General features: G+C 39.8%; 1 protein-coding gene and 2 long non-coding RNA genes across 3 annotated transcripts; 1 reads left to right on the top strand and 2 right to left on the bottom strand.

Moving 5' to 3' along the window:
- Window positions 1-4,190: 4,190 nt before the first annotated feature.
- On the top strand, window positions 4,191-17,901 carry LOC148155281 (uncharacterized). The gene is made up of 7 exons (XM_088013147.1): window positions 4,191-4,354; window positions 15,247-15,374; window positions 15,571-15,693; window positions 15,782-15,806; window positions 16,219-16,257; window positions 16,820-16,916; window positions 16,996-17,901. The coding sequence occupies exons 1-7, from the start codon at window positions 4,318-4,320 to the stop codon at window positions 17,069-17,071; spliced, it is 525 nt and encodes a 174-aa protein (XP_087869273.1). The 5' UTR covers window positions 4,191-4,317; the 3' UTR covers window positions 17,072-17,901.
- Window positions 4,891-7,957, bottom strand: LOC148155283 (uncharacterized). The gene is made up of 3 exons (XR_015765411.1): window positions 5,880-7,957; window positions 5,719-5,781; window positions 4,891-5,455 (listed from the first exon to the last, which is right to left on the bottom strand). It is a non-coding gene; the product is annotated as an uncharacterized LOC148155283 (long non-coding RNA).
- On the bottom strand, window positions 13,119-14,506 carry LOC148155282 (uncharacterized). The gene is made up of 3 exons (XR_015765412.1): window positions 14,109-14,506; window positions 13,948-14,010; window positions 13,119-13,684 (listed from the first exon to the last, which is right to left on the bottom strand). It is a non-coding gene; the product is annotated as an uncharacterized LOC148155282 (long non-coding RNA).
- Window positions 17,902-18,659: the final 758 nt, after the last annotated feature.

Below are 18,659 nucleotides of genomic sequence, written 5' to 3'. Positions count from 1 at the left end.
GAAACAAGCAATTAGGATGGTTTTTAGTAATAAATGCTAATCATCTACCTAACATGGCCTCATTTATATTCCTATTCAGGAAATGGCCACATTACCAGAATAGGAAATGGAAATGGCCACATGACCATTTCCTGAATAGAAATGGTCGTGTGGCCTTGAAAAAGTCTTTTTTAAAATCTCTAACAATTCATTAGCTGAATACCCCTGAAGAGCAAACAGATCATTTAAAGAGACAGGAACATCTGAAAAGCACAGTTCAATGAAAAATATTATTTTGAAAGAACTGGCCAAAAGCATTTCTAAATTTAGCTTCAAATAACAGAGACCTCTCAGTAAAGTGCAACATATGCTTGACCTTGTCAGGATGTGAACTTTTAAACTGCTTAGTTTGAGAATCTGGAGTTTCATCTCATTTAAAGGGGCAGTACTGTGCGTTTATCAGGCACATGCCATTTTTACAAAACTGAAGTTTTTATAACAACTGAAGTCAACATGGTTACTTGATTGTGCTTGGTTTTATAAAAACTTCATTTTAAAACTTTGTGCACATACTTTGTGTGTGCACAATACTTTGCACACACAAAGTATCGTGTGTGCAAAGTATTGCACAAACAATATCAAAGTTTGATATTGACTTTACACAATATCAAAGTCAAACAGAAATTTGACTTTGATACTGTGCACCATGAAATTGGGCCTCTGCTCCTTTAAAAACTCCTGTTCTTTGAGAAACTCTACCTTCGGGAAGTAATCACAACATCGCTCCTCTTTTAACCCTTTAGCAACATTTTCATCAGTGAAGTATCTTGTATAATCAGCTAAGCGGATGTGCGGTTCCACTACGCCTCTGCTAATTGCCGCTGGCTAGTCTGAAGGAGCTGAGTTTATTGGATTATTGCTCTGTGAGGAGAAAGCTTGAAAGCTGCAGCTCAGAGGAGGAGCTGCATCCCGAAGGTGGGGCTAGGTCCACCCAGAGGTTTTGCACGGCTGAATGGTTGCCACGGGAGATTAAATGATTTCTCAAACATGCATAAAAGAATCAAGGAAACTCTCCAGACATGTTTTAAATCACAGCATGATTTAAAGCTCAAAAAAATTTATTTTGCATAGTACCAAAAAGTATTAGCAAGTTTTGATGCCTTTCTCAGCCAAGATTCAGTTAAAGGATTAAGATCAACAATAATGTCAACCTCAAATGTTTTCACCTTTGTTTTACTACAGACTGAAACAAGAGAGAAGAGCTCAGTCTAAAGTAAATCCCTCCCCCCCACATTCATGGAAAGAAACTGTAAAACTGCACCAAGCCTATCTGTTTTCTCAGAAACACTGACCAAGAAGGAGCTCTAATCTCACCCCTAGATTATTGTTTATCTGCTATTTCCCGCCATAGAAACCCAGTTCATTGTAATAGTTACCTCAACAAAAGACATGTAGAATCCTTCTCAGAATTCAAAGAAAAAATGGTTACAGCACCTACAATATATTGGTTATCTGCTGTCGCTCAGTGAGTCTCCTGACAGCACCTTAATGAACACATTGGTGGACGAGTATGAACCTTTTCTGCAATAGCTTCCGGAGTGGTCTACCACAGGAAAGTACGGAACCACAGCAGCCATCAGGTCTGATTTCCTTGGAACAACATCGCTGCCTGCACTGCTTCCACAACCACAACTCTGCAGCTATAGTGTCTTATATGGTTAGAGAACATACAAGAACATGTCAAGAACAGTGAAATCGAAGATATTAATTCTACTTCCTCAGATTGAAAATAAATTCAAAAACCAAACATCACTTGAATTTGGATCACAAAGCTGTTTTTTTTCCCCTGTGGAATCTATCCAAAGACTTGTCATTGTCTCCTTATCTGCCCCACCGTGAGGCAAACTGCATGAGGGTTAGAGACCAATTACGGGAAGTAGACATCTTTTTGGCCTCCATGAGCCACTGTCGTCAGCATTTTGGTAAGAATGAGTCCTTCATTGTTACCAGTAGTTCCACTGCATGCACTGATTATACCGAAATCATACCTGCTCTTATGTTTTCTGCTGTGAGAATGTTGTGGGTCCAGACACCCAAAGCATCTCTGTGATTGAGCAAGGAGCCGAATTTCCTGACACTGTACCAAAACGAGAACTATCCCACTGCGAGACATGCATTTGATAAATTTGATAACAGGACAAACGCAGCAAGCAGTACTTCTATATTTGTTTTTTCTGTCCAGTGGGATCAATGATCATCTGCTGCTTGGCTGTGTGTGCTAATTATAGTTGGGTTGCTAAAAAGCACAGTGTGAAAGCAAATTGCACCAAAAGGGGAAAAAAAGTAAGTCTGCTTTTGATCCGGACAAAATAAGTGCACCACAGAACTTTCTGCTTCCAGTTCATTCTATTACAATGAACTGGGTTTCTATGGCGGTGTAATTAATAACTATAATTATTAATTATAATTAATAATCTGTTACATCCTCTATGCTAATACTCTCATTAGCGTAGAAGAAATTTCAATAATCTATAATATCCTCTATTCTAATGATGGTATTTAGCAGATTTTTCTGCAGTTCAGCTTCTCATTATTCAACAGCTGCTCACGCTGAGACTTTAAAGAACCATTTGCTTTAAAAGGAAGTTGAGAAATGAGTTAATTATTTATGAAGCATTTGAAGGAATTTCTACAAAAGCACAGAGCTGCCACTGAGGCTATGCTTTTCACATTTGAACAATATACTACGTTATTACAATATACTTATTTAACATGCTATGACAAAAATCTATTCATGTTTTAACAACATCTTACATTGCACTAATATGATGATATTACAAATAAATTGTTAGAACAATAAAGCTCTTATATTTCAACATACACACATCTCAAGTTTTCATAAATGTTCAAAGGGGAAGGTGAAGCATAACATATGATGTCCCACCATAAAATTACTTTAGTCTGCGTTCTATGTTATAATAAAAGTCAAAATTCATAGCTACACTCTAAAAAGTGTATTTGGTTATTATTAGGAAATAAGTTAATATAAATTATTAGTTCATGTTGTAGACGTTTTTGCAGTAATCTCACATAATAACTTGCTCTTTTGTGTTGAATTAACTTAACATATACACTTTTAACTTAAATGTCTTCTCCCTCAGTCTGGATCTCTTTCCCTGTCTAACCGCTCTCAAATAAAGGCCATTAAAGCAGTTAAAAGGGAAAAAAAGTCAAGTTAAATCAACTTAATAAATGAAATTGGATAAACCTATCTGAATTACTTGTTACCAATTGAAGCGATTCAGTTAAGTTGGTTCAACAGTTTGTTTTTCAGCGCTGGATGTCATCCTTCCTGTTTGGTTTGAGATTTTGCTGATATTCAGCAGCTTTGTGATAAACACACCATGAGTATTAACTTAAACCACAGCCACACTTTCACACAGACTATCAGTCAAAGGCTCCTTATCTTAACACACCTTCCACTATTATCATAGTTGTAGAGTAAATCCTTTTGATAAAGTCTAATTATTTCCTTCACCGACTGAATGTGGAGCTTTTGGGTGGAAAACTGAAACAAGAGAAACATGTTTTTCTAATATGAATAATATGTTTATTTTGGGACCAATATTTCACAGAGAGTGCTGAGCCAAGTTTCACATTTGTGGAAGACCCACATTAAAAGCAGAAATGCAACAGTAGTTGTTCTGGTTGTATGAACTCCATTTCCTCTCTAGACCTTCTATGCTGAAAGAGTTTTAATCTTAAAAAAGAAAAGCCTTTTTTTTTTTTGGAAGTTTAGTAGAAGCAGAAGTTCTGTGCACATAATTTTATTTGTGTAGTAAATGATAGAAAATACTATCATGTGTTTTGATTCTTGCCAAGAATGAAACTATACTTAACCTCATGGATGAATACGGAGCCATAATCTTTTCTGTCTATGATATTGTTATAACAAGATTGTATACTGTACATATGTGGGCAATGAAGATTCACATTGTTACGTAATGTAGCTTTATTTTTCTGTTTCCTGTCACTTTTATCAGTTTATTTGTGGCGTTTTTTGCCACATTACACTGAACAATTTATAACTCATCCTTATCATGAGGAAATCACCTGAGGGAGGAGTAGACAACAGGAATCCCCCGCCCGCCCACCCGATATAAACACGCCACACCTTCCTGTTACAACAGTCTTCAGCCTTCAGAGACGCATGTCACTTTCCTTTTGGTTTTGAACGGAGCAGTCACTGCAGCCTACAAACAGGAACAGACTCATAGCGATCTATTGAAACTGGCAGCTGCCTAAGAAAGTGACTTCTTTGATTTAAGGCGTGAAAGGATGAAGATCCAATACCTGCTACAGTTCCTGGCTGTCGGTAAGAGGACTACTATAACTCATGACTGAATTAACTATTTTTTTTTATAAAGCACTATTTGCCTTTGCACATGCGTATGTGGTTGCATATGTGCTTGCACACATACGAGCACATATGCAACCACATGTGACCACATATGTGGCAACTGAACTTTTTATTGTAAACCATGAATTGTTTTCTGAAATCCTTCTTTAAATCATCCAAAGATGATTATGCATATCTTTACAAAGAACAAATTGGTGCCATAATCTCTTTACCTAAAGTTGAGCAACTCAGGGATTTCCCAGTAGTCAAAGTATGAAAGGCAGACAGACAGGAAGGAATTCCCTACGGAGCAGAAATACGCATGGTATCGGGGTCATTTAAGGTCAAGTGTGATTCTTTTCAGCTGTTGCTATGGGAAAGGGGCAAGCACTTGTCTACTGTGCTTATGTAACACAGATGAGAAGGGTATTTTATATATTAGATGAATGGGCCAATAGGTTCGACTATCGGAGCATAGTGGGGTGTTTAAATGACACACAAAGGCAGTTAAATGAATTTTAAAAAAACAACTGGCTTTAGTGACATAAACCATGAAATTAACAAACAGTTATACAAGACACACAATTATGAAAATAAAATTACACACAATAAAATACAAAAAAAAAATAATACAAATACTTGGCCAAGTGCTAGTTCTCAGTTTTGAATCTTTTGGGTGCACCCTGGTAATCTGAATTCTAAATTGTAATAGGCAACAGATCAATCAGTTCCAGTTCCAATTAGGTTCAACTCCACACCATTCACATGAGGAGAATTTCCTACACAGCAGTTTGTTACAAAGTACCAAATAAAAACCAGTCCAAAAGGTGAGATCAGAAATTCCAGGATTAAACAATAAAAAGAAAAATGTCAGTCAGTGGTCTCACTCATAACTAACTGTGTGTGAAGATGTGAGTGGTACCGGCCTACCACACCGTGGGGTGCAGCAGGACTCCAAATGGGAAAGAAGGAATCCAGGAATCCAGTTCTTTCTAAGTCCAGGTGGGAAGGCTCGCCATCAAAGTCACAGGAGGAATCCAACTCAGGAACAATCCAGTATAAACAAAAAAACCTGACCTGTCAACAGACAGGACCAGCAGAATCATAGGATTTTATTAAGCTGTTCTAGCTTTAATCCTTAAATCATGTTTCTGTATATTTGACATCAATTACTGTAAATTACAAAAGCATTTCTTCAAACAATATTAAACATTACATTTTATCCAAAATCAGTAAAAGTTTACATTTTAATAATCAAATAGTTCAGATAAACAATATTATTCAACAAAAATGTGATAAACAGAACAAAAACCCAAATGAAAGGCACAGAATATGCTCACCGATCTCAATGCGACACGTTAGGGACAACAATATGGTGGCTCTCAGTCCGGACCCGTGAGGCACTAGATAGTGTAATAAGGCATATTTTCCGTGCTTTAACCTTGATAATATGAGCTTTCATTGTGAACAAAGTAAGAATATAATATAAATTAGGTTTTACCTTCAACTGAACGGAGAACAAGATGAACTTAAACCGTCAGCCTAGTAGCCGTTAGGGCTAAACCAGTAGCCGTTGGCCGTTAGAGCTAACGAGTCAGCTCTAACGGTGTTCAGCAGAAAAAGTTAACTTGTCTTTCCTTTTCTTTCTTTTTCCACTTCACGCGTCCAGCTTAGAAGTCGGATGATCTGGGAAAGCGTTTGTTTAGTTGGATAACTGTTTTAAAACAGAGACTCTCACGCTGCCCAGCTTAATCGTTTCCGGATCTCTCTCGCTTACACACTCGATGCTGCGGAAGGGCGGGTCTTGCAGCGGCAGTCTGAATTCTGATTGGTCCAAACTCACTGGAAACTAAACTTCCTATTGGCTAGGCAGACCACCTAGCTTTCCTAACCTCAGTGTCTTAAAGAGGCATCCACATTTTATGTGGGTTACACCCTCCCCTCTGAAGGGTATGCCCGTCCCTGGGCATCTGCAATGTGACACTGTGTCACACGGCTTACACATGCCTGACGGAATTATGGGGTACATTCTCAAAACCATTCAGGGAGCTAGTCAATGCCTCACTAAGACCCTGGAAAAGAGAATTCACCACCATTATCAGCGGATTTCCAAGTTTTACATATTCTAATCTATTAGGCTTTGTGTGCACTCTTTGAGAGCGACGGAGGGATGTTTCACCATCTTGAAGTCCATCAGTCTGAAACTTTAAGGGTTCAGGCTGGGCAGTAACAGGTGCATTTGCATCACAACACCCATCATCATATGCTGCATCTGAGCTTATTTCATTATCTGGAGGAGTTTCCTCAGACTGCTGTGAATCCAAACACTGGGGGGATCTGTTAACTGAGTTCAGTTCAGGCAAAACTTCTGCTTGTTCAGGTGAGTTGTCATGTTCAGGTAAGTTGACATTTTCAGGTAAGTTGACACTTTCAGGTGAGTTGACACTTTCAGGTGAGTTGACACTTTCAGGTGAGTTGACACTTTCAGGTGAGTTGACACTTGATGCACCGTGAATATCTCCAGTACTTCCATCTCCTACAAGGGACTGAGTTGCTGGAGCATCAGGTGAGAGGGAAACTACAGACTCCTCTGTTTCTGCTGCTTTCTGGGCTGCACAAGGAGGCTCACTCGACTTGTGAGTTTCAGGCACTACAACATATGTATCAGGTTTTGATATAATACGAGGGAAGAATGTCCAATCAGGTACATCATCCAAATCTGAGATGATCTCCTCTTCACTCTCGACGACTGGACATTGTCTTGTTCTTGGTCTCTTGTTTGGACGAGGTTTGACTGTTTCAGGTTCTGCAGCTGCTGACAGGAATCCACATGGCAGAAGCAAGTCTCTGTGCAGAGTCCGCACTGGTCCATCTTTACTTTCAGGTTTGACAGTATAAACTGGCATTTCTCCAGCTCGCTTGAGGACAATATAAACATCCTCCTCCCACTTGTCTGCCAACTTATGTTTTCCACGCAGCTTCACATTTCGTACGAGAACTCTGTCTCCTGTCTGCAAGGTTGATTCAATCACCCGCCGGTCAAATCTGGCTTTATTGCGACTTGCATTCTTTGCTGCATTACTAGTAGCAATATGGTAACTTTCTTCCAACCGAGATTTTAGATTGCCAACATACTGGGAATGAGTCTGCTTACTATCATTGGTGGGCAATCTGAAGATCAAGTCAATGGGCAGTCTGGGTTGTCTCCCGAACATTAATTCGTACGGGGAGAATCCAGTCACGTCACTCTTTGTACAATTATAAGCATGTACCAGAGGTTTGACAAAGTCTTTCCAGCGGAGTTTATCTGACTTATCAAGTGTTCCAAGCATCTGAAGAAGAGTGCGATTGAATCTTTCAACTGGATTTCCCCTGGGATGGTAAGGGGTTGTGCGCACTTTCCTCATGCCAATAAGTTCACAGAGTTCTTTAATGGTTTTTGATTCGAAATCAGCACCCTGATCACTAAGGAGCTTTTCAGGAAAACCATAGTGAACAATGAAGTTTTCCCAGAGGCACTTTGCTACGGTCTGTGCTCGCTGGTTTGGAGTTGGCATAGCCACTGCATATTTTGTAAAATGATCAGTTATTACAAGAACATCTTTTGTGTTTGAGCAGTCTGGCTCTATTGACAAAAAGTCAATGCACACCAGTTCAAGGGGTCGGCAGGTCTTAATGTTCATTAGTGGAGCGGCTTTCTCTGGATGTGTTTTTCGGCGAATACATCGCTCACAGGTTTTAACCATTTTCTCTATGGTCATGTACATTTTTGGCCAATAAAATCTGGTTCTTGCCAAATCTACTGTTCGTTCGACTCCAAGATGGCCCATATCATGATGAAGACTCTTAAGTGCTGTAGCTCTTAGCTCCTCAGGCAGCACGAGCTGATATGAGATGTTTGGACCATCCTGTCGCTTACGATAGAGCACTCCATTCTGTATTTCCAACCGAGACAACTCTCTGAGTAACAAGGGTAGTTCTGGTAACTCCAGCTTAAGGCTGGGACATGGAGTTTCACCAGACTCCAAAAGTACAATGACTGCATTGATAGCAGGATCTAAGGTTTGTTTTTGCCTCAACTCCTCTTCTGAAAATGAATGGACAAGAGGGGACCCATCCACTTGCTCCTGCAGGAAGCAGTCGGGAATTGCTGAGGACTGGTGAGTAAGGGATTCAACCAATGTCAACCCAGGAGTGGTAGCTTGAACATCAGCTACTGATGAGATGACCAGATGACGTTCACAAATAGCCTTGATCACCTCCTGGGAAACAGTTTCTGGATTTTGAAGGTTACTCAGATGGTACAGTGTGAACTGCCGGATTCTCTCGCTTTCCTTCTTGGATGCATAATCATCCTTTGGTGGATCGTGAGGTCGGCGAGAGAGTGCGTCGGCATCTAGATTTTGCTTACCCGATCTGTACTGAAGACTGAATGAGTAAGTAGAAAGACTGGACAACCACCTGTACCCCGTCGCATCAAGCTTTGCGGATGTTAAAATATATGTAAGTGGGTTGCTGTCAGTCACTACTGTGAAATCTGTACCATAAAGGTAATCAGAAAATTTTTCTGTGACTGCCCACTTAAGGGCCAAGAATTCAAGCTTATGAGCTGGGTACTTTCTCTCACTCTTGGAAAGTCCTCGACTTGCAAAAGCTATGACTCGAGATTGACCATCTTGAACCTGATATAATGCAGCCCCAAGGCCAACAGTGCTGGCATCTGTATGTAGGACATACGGAAGTTGGGGGTCTGCAAATCCCAAGACTGGAGCTGATGATAGCTTTCTTATTATATCATCAAAGGCTCCCTGACATTGGGATGTCCACCGCTGACCAAAGGACTCCTTTGGGTCGCGATACTCTGAACCTGCATTTACCTTCTGTCTCTTGTTCAACTTTCTGAGTGGTGGATAACCGGAAGTTAGTTCATTAAGGGGCTTTACAATAGTAGAGTACCCTTGAATGAATCGTCGGTAGTATCCAGCAAATCCTAAAAAGGATTGAAGCTCTTTAAGATTTGTGGGGATTGGCCAGGTCTTTAAGGCCTGAACTTTCTCTGGGTCGGTTTCAACACCTCTCTCAGAAACAATGTGGCCAAGGTATTTTACTGACGTTTGAAAGAATTTGCACTTTTCTGGTGCCAGTTTCAAACCATATGTCATCAATCGTTCAAGGACACGCTGCAAGCGCTGTTCATGTTCTTCCAGTGATGATGAGAAAATGATCAGGTCATCAATGAACACTAAAACTTCCTTTAGGTTCATATCACCAACACACTTTTCCATCAGTCTTTGGAAGGTTGAAGGCGCATTTGTTATTCCTTGGGGCATCCTGTTAAATTCCCAGAATCCAACTGGACACACAAATGCGGTCTTATACTTGTCTGCTTCTTCCATTTCGACCTGGTAGTAACCTGACTTGAGGTCTAGGACGGAGAACCACTTAGAACCAGCAAGTGCAGTGAAAGCATCTTCCAGTTTTGGAAGAGCGTAGGCGTCTTTAATGGTCTGTAGATTCAGCTTTCTGTAATCTACACACAGACGAACAGAACCATTCTTTTTGCGAACCACAACGATTGGGGAAGCGAATGGGGACTCAGATTCCCGGATGACTCCAGAATCTAGGAGTTCCTGTAGATGTTGTCTCACAGCATCCACATCATTGGGGTGTATCGGGCGGGCTCTTTGCTTAAAAGGCGTCTCATCACTGAGCTTGATTCTGTGTTTTACCTTATCAGTATGGCCAAAATCCAGGTCATTCTGAGAGAAAACGTTTGGCATGGTGTTTAACATTTTTGTTATTCGGTCTCTCCATTCAGTGGATAAGGGTGAGTCTCCAAAATCAAAGCTTAGCTCTCGGGAAGACTTTGCTGGAGACTGAGAACAGTCTAGCTCACTGGCAGCATGTTCTTTGTGTAACACTTGTACTACAGCATTAACATCTGCCACAATAGTTTTGGGGGGAATGACAATGTCATGATTGGTGTCATTTCTCAGTACGACAGGAAGATGACATGAGCGCTTGCTTGGTAAAGTTACTGCAATCGCTGAAACCAGCAACCCATTCGGTAGAGCAGAAGCTGATGGTTGCTCAATAATGACATCTCTTTGAATGTTGAAACGATCAACATGAACAGAAGCCTCAACGACAGCGGTCTGTCTTGCAGGAACAACTTTAGGCAGCTTGTCTATTAGTTTTGCACAACCAAGGCTGTGGTTAGACTCCCTTTGTCGTATCTCAAGTATTTTGAGAACAGCCTGATATCCATTCATCAAAGGCTGAAAAGGTGAAAGTTTCTGGTAATCAGCATAAAGAACGTCAAGTGTGTTTGTGCCTATAAGCACCTGTTCATGGGCTGTAGAGCGGAGGTGTGGAATAATCAAGGCCAAAGTATTAATTTCAATATCAGAGCCAACAAACTCTTTAGGAAAGGTGATGGTAAGCTCAACATATCCTAAATAGGGAACAAACTGGCCATTAGCACCCTCCACTTCAAGCAAATCATTTAAAGAATGAATGGTCAGATCAGAAAGGTGTTCTTCATAAAAGGACTGGGGCACAGTTGTGACTTGTGAACCTGTGTCCAGTAGACAGTTTGTGTCTTTCCCTGCAATGGATAATTGAGCTGTGGTTTTAGTTCCCACAAGGCCATGTGGTAATTTTGACCCTTCTACCTCAACACTCTTGACAACAGATTTCATGGTTTTGGGACTGGAGTTTTGTAACTTTGCTCCCATACGTCCCTCTATGGGAGCCGACACTAGTTTAAATGTGTCTCACTATTAGAAGCATTAGAGGCTTCCCAAGCAGCCTGCTTTTCTTTTAGCAGTTTTTTCTTAGCTGCTACAAGGGAAGGATTTGGTGCTTTATCACAAACTGAAACAACATGGCCATCCTCTCCACATTGGAAACAGTACCAGGGACGTGGTCTGCCATTTGCTTTAAATGTGGAGGGATGCTGATGGGCTGTTTTTGGTTTCACCACATGGGCTTCATGTGTGACACTTAGAGGAACAGACTTTGCTTTTTGTTCCTTAGGTTGTTTTGGCTTTTGGCCCGCGGACACCATGCTCTTCACCTGAATGCTGAGGTCAGCAATTTGTTGCTTGAGCATCTCAAAATCAGTTTTATTTATCAAATCATTAGTGTCATGTGCAATATGCACTTGTGACATGGCACGCTGCCTGCTGGGGTTATGGCCAGACTTAGCATGGCCAAAATGCTGTCGCATGCGAGTCATTTTTGCAGCCTGTTTATCTTCTTCTGTCCTAAGAAGGAGCAACAGTTCTGCAAAGGTAGGTGGTTTTTCTTTCTTTTGTTCCAACTGAAGATCAACTATTAAAGTGTTTTCCCAACAACCTCTACAGAACTGCTTTAAAAGCTGTTGGTCAAACTCATGAGCGGACACACCACCACGTCTCATTGTTTTGCTTAGAGCAGTGTGCAGTCTCTGCAGGAAAACAGAAGGTAGCTCTCCATCATTCTGGAACGTGCTCATGAACCTAGCATAAAGCTCGTCACCATCTTCAACTGTACCGTAAGCGGAGTCAAGCAACTTGAGATAAGTTGAGGGATTAGACTGTGGGCTCAAATGTTTGATCATTTCAGAAGCAGGAGGAAGAAGACTGTCTAATATACGATGTGTGCAATGCAAGTCTGACACAGATGGATCTCTGACAAGAATTTCAACACTTGCACGCCATGTATCATAATCTGCTTCATGGGTTGGACGTGGACTCTTGCCTGAAAAAGCTCTGAGTCTACTGGGTGAAGCAAACTGGGGTGAGTTATCATTGCTGCGCACCACATGCTCAACCACCACTCGCTGAACTGCAGGTGGGTTAACATCGATTAGGGGCATAGCGGTGGATTCAGATGAAACAGAAAAAGTCTGTGGGGGGTTGAGATCAATCAGGTTTTTACTGGAAATGGAAGGGATATAAGGCTCACTTGGATCACTTGCCGGTGTCAAAATCGTGGATTTGGTAGGCGTCACTGGTTGAGGGTTTTCAGAAGATGAAACATCTCTTTGGCTAGTTGAGTCTTTTCGTGGGGTTGGACTCTGTGAAGCTGAGGATTCTGGATCAGTCTCAGGTGATTGGGCAAAAATACTTTCTGCAGATGAAACCAGATTTTTAAGTTCCTCCTTCAACATTTCCCCTAATGAATTTCCACTCAGCCTGGCAATTTCAGAGAGCTGTTCCATGTACATCTTAGTGGCTTTGCTTCTGGCATCTAATGTGTAGACACTTCCTAAAGCCTTTAACTCATACACAATGCCTGCTTGAGTCGTGCTTGGAAGCTGAAGAGGCAACAATGGCTCTAATGTCTGCATGGCAGTCTCATGTGAAAACTCAATAATCATGTTTTTATGGAAATCTGACTTAGGATCATCTAAGCGAATGTAACGATTAATGGACCCATACTTCTGGAGAAAGGTGGACACTTCCTCATCTGTCTCTGACCCTGTTAAACCACTAACAACCACAGAATGGGAAATTTGTACGGACTCCCGGAGTACCACATCCATTTTTCTTTTCAGAAAAAGTACTTGGGACGTTCAAACAACAGGGGTAAGATGTCTGACACTTAAACACACACTCTAGCTCCTGGCTGCGCTCGCCAAAGCTTCTTCTGTAACACAGATGAGAAGGGTATTTTATATATTAGATGAATGGGCCAATAGGTTCGACTATCGGAGCATAGTGGGGTGTTTAAATGACACACAAAGGCAGTTAAATGAATTTTAAAAAAACAACTGGCTTTAGTGACATAAACCATGAAATTAACAAACAGTTATACAAGACACACAATTATGAAAATAAAATTACACACAATAAAATACAAAAAAAAAATAATACAAATACTTGGCCAAGTGCTAGTTCTCAGTTTTGAATCTTTTGGGTGCACCCTGGTAATCTGAATTCTAAATTGTAATAGGCAACAGATCAATCAGTTCCAGTTCCAATTAGGTTCAACTCCACACCATTCACATGAGGAGAATTTCCTACACAGCAGTTTGTTACAAAGTACCAAATAAAAACCAGTCCAAAAGGTGAGATCAGAAATTCCAGGATTAAACAATAAAAAGAAAAATGTCAGTCAGTGGTCTCACTCATAACTAACTGTGTGTGAAGATGTGAGTGGTACCGGCCTACCACACCGTGGGGTGCAGCAGGACTCCAAATGGGAAAGAAGGAATCCAGGAATCCAGTTCTTTCTAAGTCCAGGTGGGAAGGCTCGCCATCAAAGTCACAGGAGGAATCCAACTCAGGAACAATCCAGTATAAACAAAAAAAACCTGACCTGTCAACAGACAGGACCAGCAGAATCATAGGATTTTATTAAGCTGTTCTAGCTTTAATCCTTAAATCATGTTTCTGTATATTTGACATCAATTACTGTAAATTACAAAAGCATTTCTTCAAACAATATTAAACATTACATTTTATCCAAAATCAGTAAAAGTTTACATTTTAATAATCAAATAGTTCAGATAAACAATATTATTCAACAAAAATGTGATAAACAGAACAAAAACCCAAATGAAAGGCACAGAATATGCTCACCGATCTCAATGCGACACGTTAGGGACAACAATATGGTGGCTCTCAGTCCGGACCCGTGAGGCACTAGATAGTGTAATAAGGCATATTTTCCGTGCTTTAACCTTGATAATATGAGCTTTCATTGTGAACAAAGTAAGAATATAATATAAATTAGGTTTTACCTTCAACTGAACGGAGAACAAGATGAACTTAAACCGTCAGCCTAGTAGCCGTTAGGGCTAAACCAGTAGCCGTTGGCCGTTAGAGCTAACGAGTCAGCTCTAACGGTGTTCAGCAGAAAAAGTTAACTTGTCTTTCCTTTTCTTTCTTTTTCCACTTCACGCGTCCAGCTTAGAAGTCGGATGATCTGGGAAAGCGTTTGTTTAGTTGGATAACTGTTTTAAAACAGAGACTCTCACGCTGCCCAGCTTAATCGTTTCCGGATCTCTCTCGCTTACACACTCGATGCTGCGGAAGGGCGGGTCTTGCAGCGGCAGTCTGAATTCTGATTGGTCCAAACTCACTGGAAACTAAACTTCCTATTGGCTAGGCAGACCACCTAGCTTTCCTAACCTCAGTGTCTTAAAGAGGCATCCACATTTTATGTGGGTTACACTTAGTTTTAGATGGTGGATTTATTTGGTTCTAAATGTTAATGGCAAGATAAATGGACATTGTGAAGGAAATGAATGACTTTATGATTCTAAGTCAAAATGAACATCTGCAGTGTGATTGTTGATTGAGCGCAAACATACCAAGAATGACAGCAACCAGCTACATATATCATCACCTTCCTAAAATAGTGGTCTAATTCATTTTTTGCCAAAAGGGATTGTTTTATGATTGTTGTTTTTTGCCTAAATTTTAGCTGCTGCAACGCACGTCGACTTCAACATATCCCTGTCACACGCACACACACACCTGCACGCAAACACACACACTATCTAAATTTCTTCCAAAGAACAAATAAATATTTCAAATACTAGATTTCTTTACTTTACTTTTGTGCTTAGGTGATCAGATAAACGTAATAAAAAGGTTTATTAGCTTAGCTGATAATTTAACTCTGAATCTGCTCGTGCTAAGTGCTGCTTTTGAAATGCTAGCTTCTGCGGTATGTAAAGTGGGGGAAAATGCTTTTACTGCCTTTCTTCTTCATTAGTCCTGGTCAAAAACGGTACTAATCACTGAACACAACACACATTGCAACTGTGTGATATTACACAATGTTTTTTCAAAGGTTTTTGACATAACTCTGATATGTTGCACCTCAATAAATAGTTGAACTTTTTTTGCTAGCTCTCATTTTTGTCATTTCAGTCTCGGCTGGCCGTGGTTGCCTCTCCAAGGAGACCAGCTGCTCTGCCATGGAAACCAGTAATGGCACAATTTACATTGTCCACGGCATCACAGGCTCTGCTTGTGATTTTTCTTGGATCAACGGCTCAGTAAGTTATAAAAATGCACCTTTTTCACACCTTCTGGAGAAATAACAGAAGTTTATTGTGCAGTTGTCTTTATGGAAGTTTCTAAAAGTATTCTTTTGTTACTTCTGGGGTTAAAACCTTATGAAGCTTAAACATCATGTCTCTGTAAATTACCCAGTGTTTAAGAGTTTTTCCATGTTCCCTTTATTAACTTTAGAATCATGTTATGGCAAATATCGGTGGCAAAATTGAGGAGATAATCATCAGCTCCAACAGCACACATCTACACACCCATGGCTGCTACGAGACAATCATGTTCTCTTGGGATTGCATGTCAGAGGTATGAAAAACTACTTATTTTTGAAACAAATTTTAACAGTTACCTAAAAAAACCCTTCTAATTTTACTCCATATCTCTTTTTACACAGATGTCTACCACAACAACATGTCATGGTGAGTATTTATCAGCTTCTTTCCACAGTCACAGTTGTAAAAAAGGTGAATAAGATAAATTCACAGACTTATTTCACACACCTAACCCTTCATAACCGGTCTTTCTTGTCCTTCCTTGCATTATTGTCAAATCAATCTTACTTCCTGAACTGCAGTATCACAATCATTTGCTAGAAGCTATTACAGTAGCAATGATAACAGTGCAAAGATTTTCTCTATCTAATGGAGGAGATGTCAGTATTAATCTCCAGTTTTTAATTCAGCATTTATGATTGCTAGATTTTTATTTTCTTTCTGCAAGGCAGAAAACGATTTAATTGTGTTTTAGTCAGAAAACTTTAATCTAATAAATAAATAAATAAATAAGGATGAATTGAGCTTCTTCATGATAAAAATGTTCTTGTTTTTTCAGTCAACTGCACGAGGAATGCTGGACTTCCTGCACAACCAGGTAGGAAGTATCCCGTCAAAACAATAACATGACATTTTATTCACATGATGTAATGGTTGCTGAGTCACCAGCTGTGTAGTAAAAGTGTGTTCACTTTCCTTTCATTAAGAATCTTAACATTTTTACGACTCTGTTAAAGTGGTCTTGCCGTTTGGCCTCTTTAAAGTTTTCCTAAACTTTTGATTATTGTGTAACTAATTCTCAAAAACAAACAAAGAAAGCATCTCTGTTTTTGCTACGTCCTGAACTTTAAGCTATTCAGGATTAGCCGTGGTCGGCTATGAGATTCGTATGGCAGGAAAACTTTGAATGAAATTTTCTCTCTATGCACAAATATTTAAAAGGAGAATGTCTAACATTATTCAATTCTTTTTACTTATAACTAAAGATGCAAAAAGTTCTGATAATTGCATAGCATTTATGGTTTTTTGCAAACAATACTGCCCAATGTTACGTATGGCAAATGGCAAAGTTAGAGACAAGTTGTATAAAAATGTCATTTATTCTGATTATTTAAGCAATATAGATCAAAGGGTCTAATTCTGTCTGTTTTTTTTTCTAGAAACCCCTCCAGTTTGGCTCATAGTCGTCATTGCTGCTTCTGTCCTGTTGGTGATTTTGGTGATTCTGTTCTTCATTTGCAGAACCGTACTTCGCAGGTAACCTCAACATCTCTAAGTGTTTAATGCAGCAATTTTGCATGTTTTGAAGAAAAATGTCATTCTTGTTCACATGCAGATTGAAACAACAACGTTACACTGAAGGGAAACCAGGCAATCTGAACCAAACTGAGATGGCTCAACAGAATCTCTAGAAACAATTTTGCACATGACCGTCGCAGCTTGGTGTGGGAGGACTCTACGCCTTTCGCCTTTGGGTGCTTTTGATGAACTCATTTTTTTTCTAACAAACGGACATCCTGGCATTTGCATACCTCACATGAGAAGTAAGTGAGGCATCGTCCCAACCTCTGCAGACTGTTAGGTGGAGATAAGGCCTTCTTTAGCCGTATTTAAGGAGGTGATGTCTGGAAGTAAAAAGCAGTCATGTAGCACTGAGCTTGGATAGGATGAAGTTCTACTTTGATTGGATCTATGATTTCCTCACCAGCTCAAAGAACTTCCGTATGGATTAAAATGTGTATTAAGATTGTTTTGTATTTTTTTTATTCTGTGTTATTGTGTTTTCTGCTAACAACACAACAATGAATGTATGAATGATATGATTACAGTGATTTTTACATTTTGCTTGTTTTTGCTTCGTTGCCTCTGCACAGCAGTACTTGAAGACTCAGGCCAAAAAAACTACAGGTCTCGTCAGTGTTTTTGTTGTTTCTAAATTTGACTTTACTTTTCAGATTATTATTATTTTTTTTATTTTTATTTTTTTTTTAAATCGACATTTTTCCCTGCTTGCACACTGCTCCTCATTACTTTGCTTATACTTTGTTTAAAGTGTTTTTCTTAACAGGTTAAGCTTTGAGTCACTTTACAACAAACAAGTGTTTAACATGAACAATTGTACATGTCGGTTTATGGATTTTGCTTCACAGAATAATACAAAGTGTTACATATCTGTGAAGTGGTAGCAATAAGAAGTTTTAAAACATTTTACAAATAAAATCTAAATAGTGTGGTGTGGAAATGTATTCAGCCTCCTTAACTGTTAAAGTACCACGCTGACAGTGAGGTGTGGACTGGCCCTCTGGGGCACTGGGTGATACTTGGAGGGCCGGACCCCAATGGCTTATTGGCCCCTTTGACCAAAGTTATACATCTTTCCATTTGAGCTGACTGTAGTTGGAAAAGTGATTGTAAACAACTTTTATTAGTGGTTTGCATCATTAACCCAGTTAGCTGATGTCTATTAGCAGACTCATTTTTTACTACTAGTCCTGCCCTGTTGAAAGTTGTTTCGAGCTTTTTCTTTCTAGGGACTGGAACTTTACTTGTATTTTTTTTCTGAATGAATTTTAATTCAATGGACTGCATTCAGGGGTATCGAAGCAGGTTATGAGTTAAGGGAAATACCTCGGCAACAAACTGCAACAAACATGCAGACAGTGAGACAGTGTGCCACAGAATCTTCTTCTGAACCGTGCATTCGTCAAACCCTGCATTTTTCACAGGTCGAAAAAGAGGAAAATGCCAAAAGGTCTGTGAATCATTAAGTCAGCATTTCTATGAAATGCTAGATTTCAGCTAAACCTACATGGAGCTCTGGCACAAGAGGAACAGGAGATGTTTATATTATAAAACCACTCCTGCTATGACTCATCATCAGGATCCCTCAGACAACACCAGTACAGGATTTTTATCAGCCTCTGGCCAGTTTGTTAGCATTCTTGGTATCGAAGCTCTTTGTCCACGATGTCCCGCAAACATCACTGCAATTTTAATTAA

The sequence above is a fragment of the Poecilia mexicana genome, unplaced genomic scaffold, assembly GCF_051168715.1.
Source record: "Poecilia mexicana isolate PSO_F unplaced genomic scaffold, ASM5116871v1 scaffold_15, whole genome shotgun sequence".
Classification (NCBI taxonomy): domain Eukaryota; kingdom Metazoa; phylum Chordata; class Actinopteri; order Cyprinodontiformes; family Poeciliidae; genus Poecilia; species Poecilia mexicana.
Note: the sequence above shows the minus strand (reverse complement) of the source record. Positions and strands in the feature narration are given on the sequence as shown.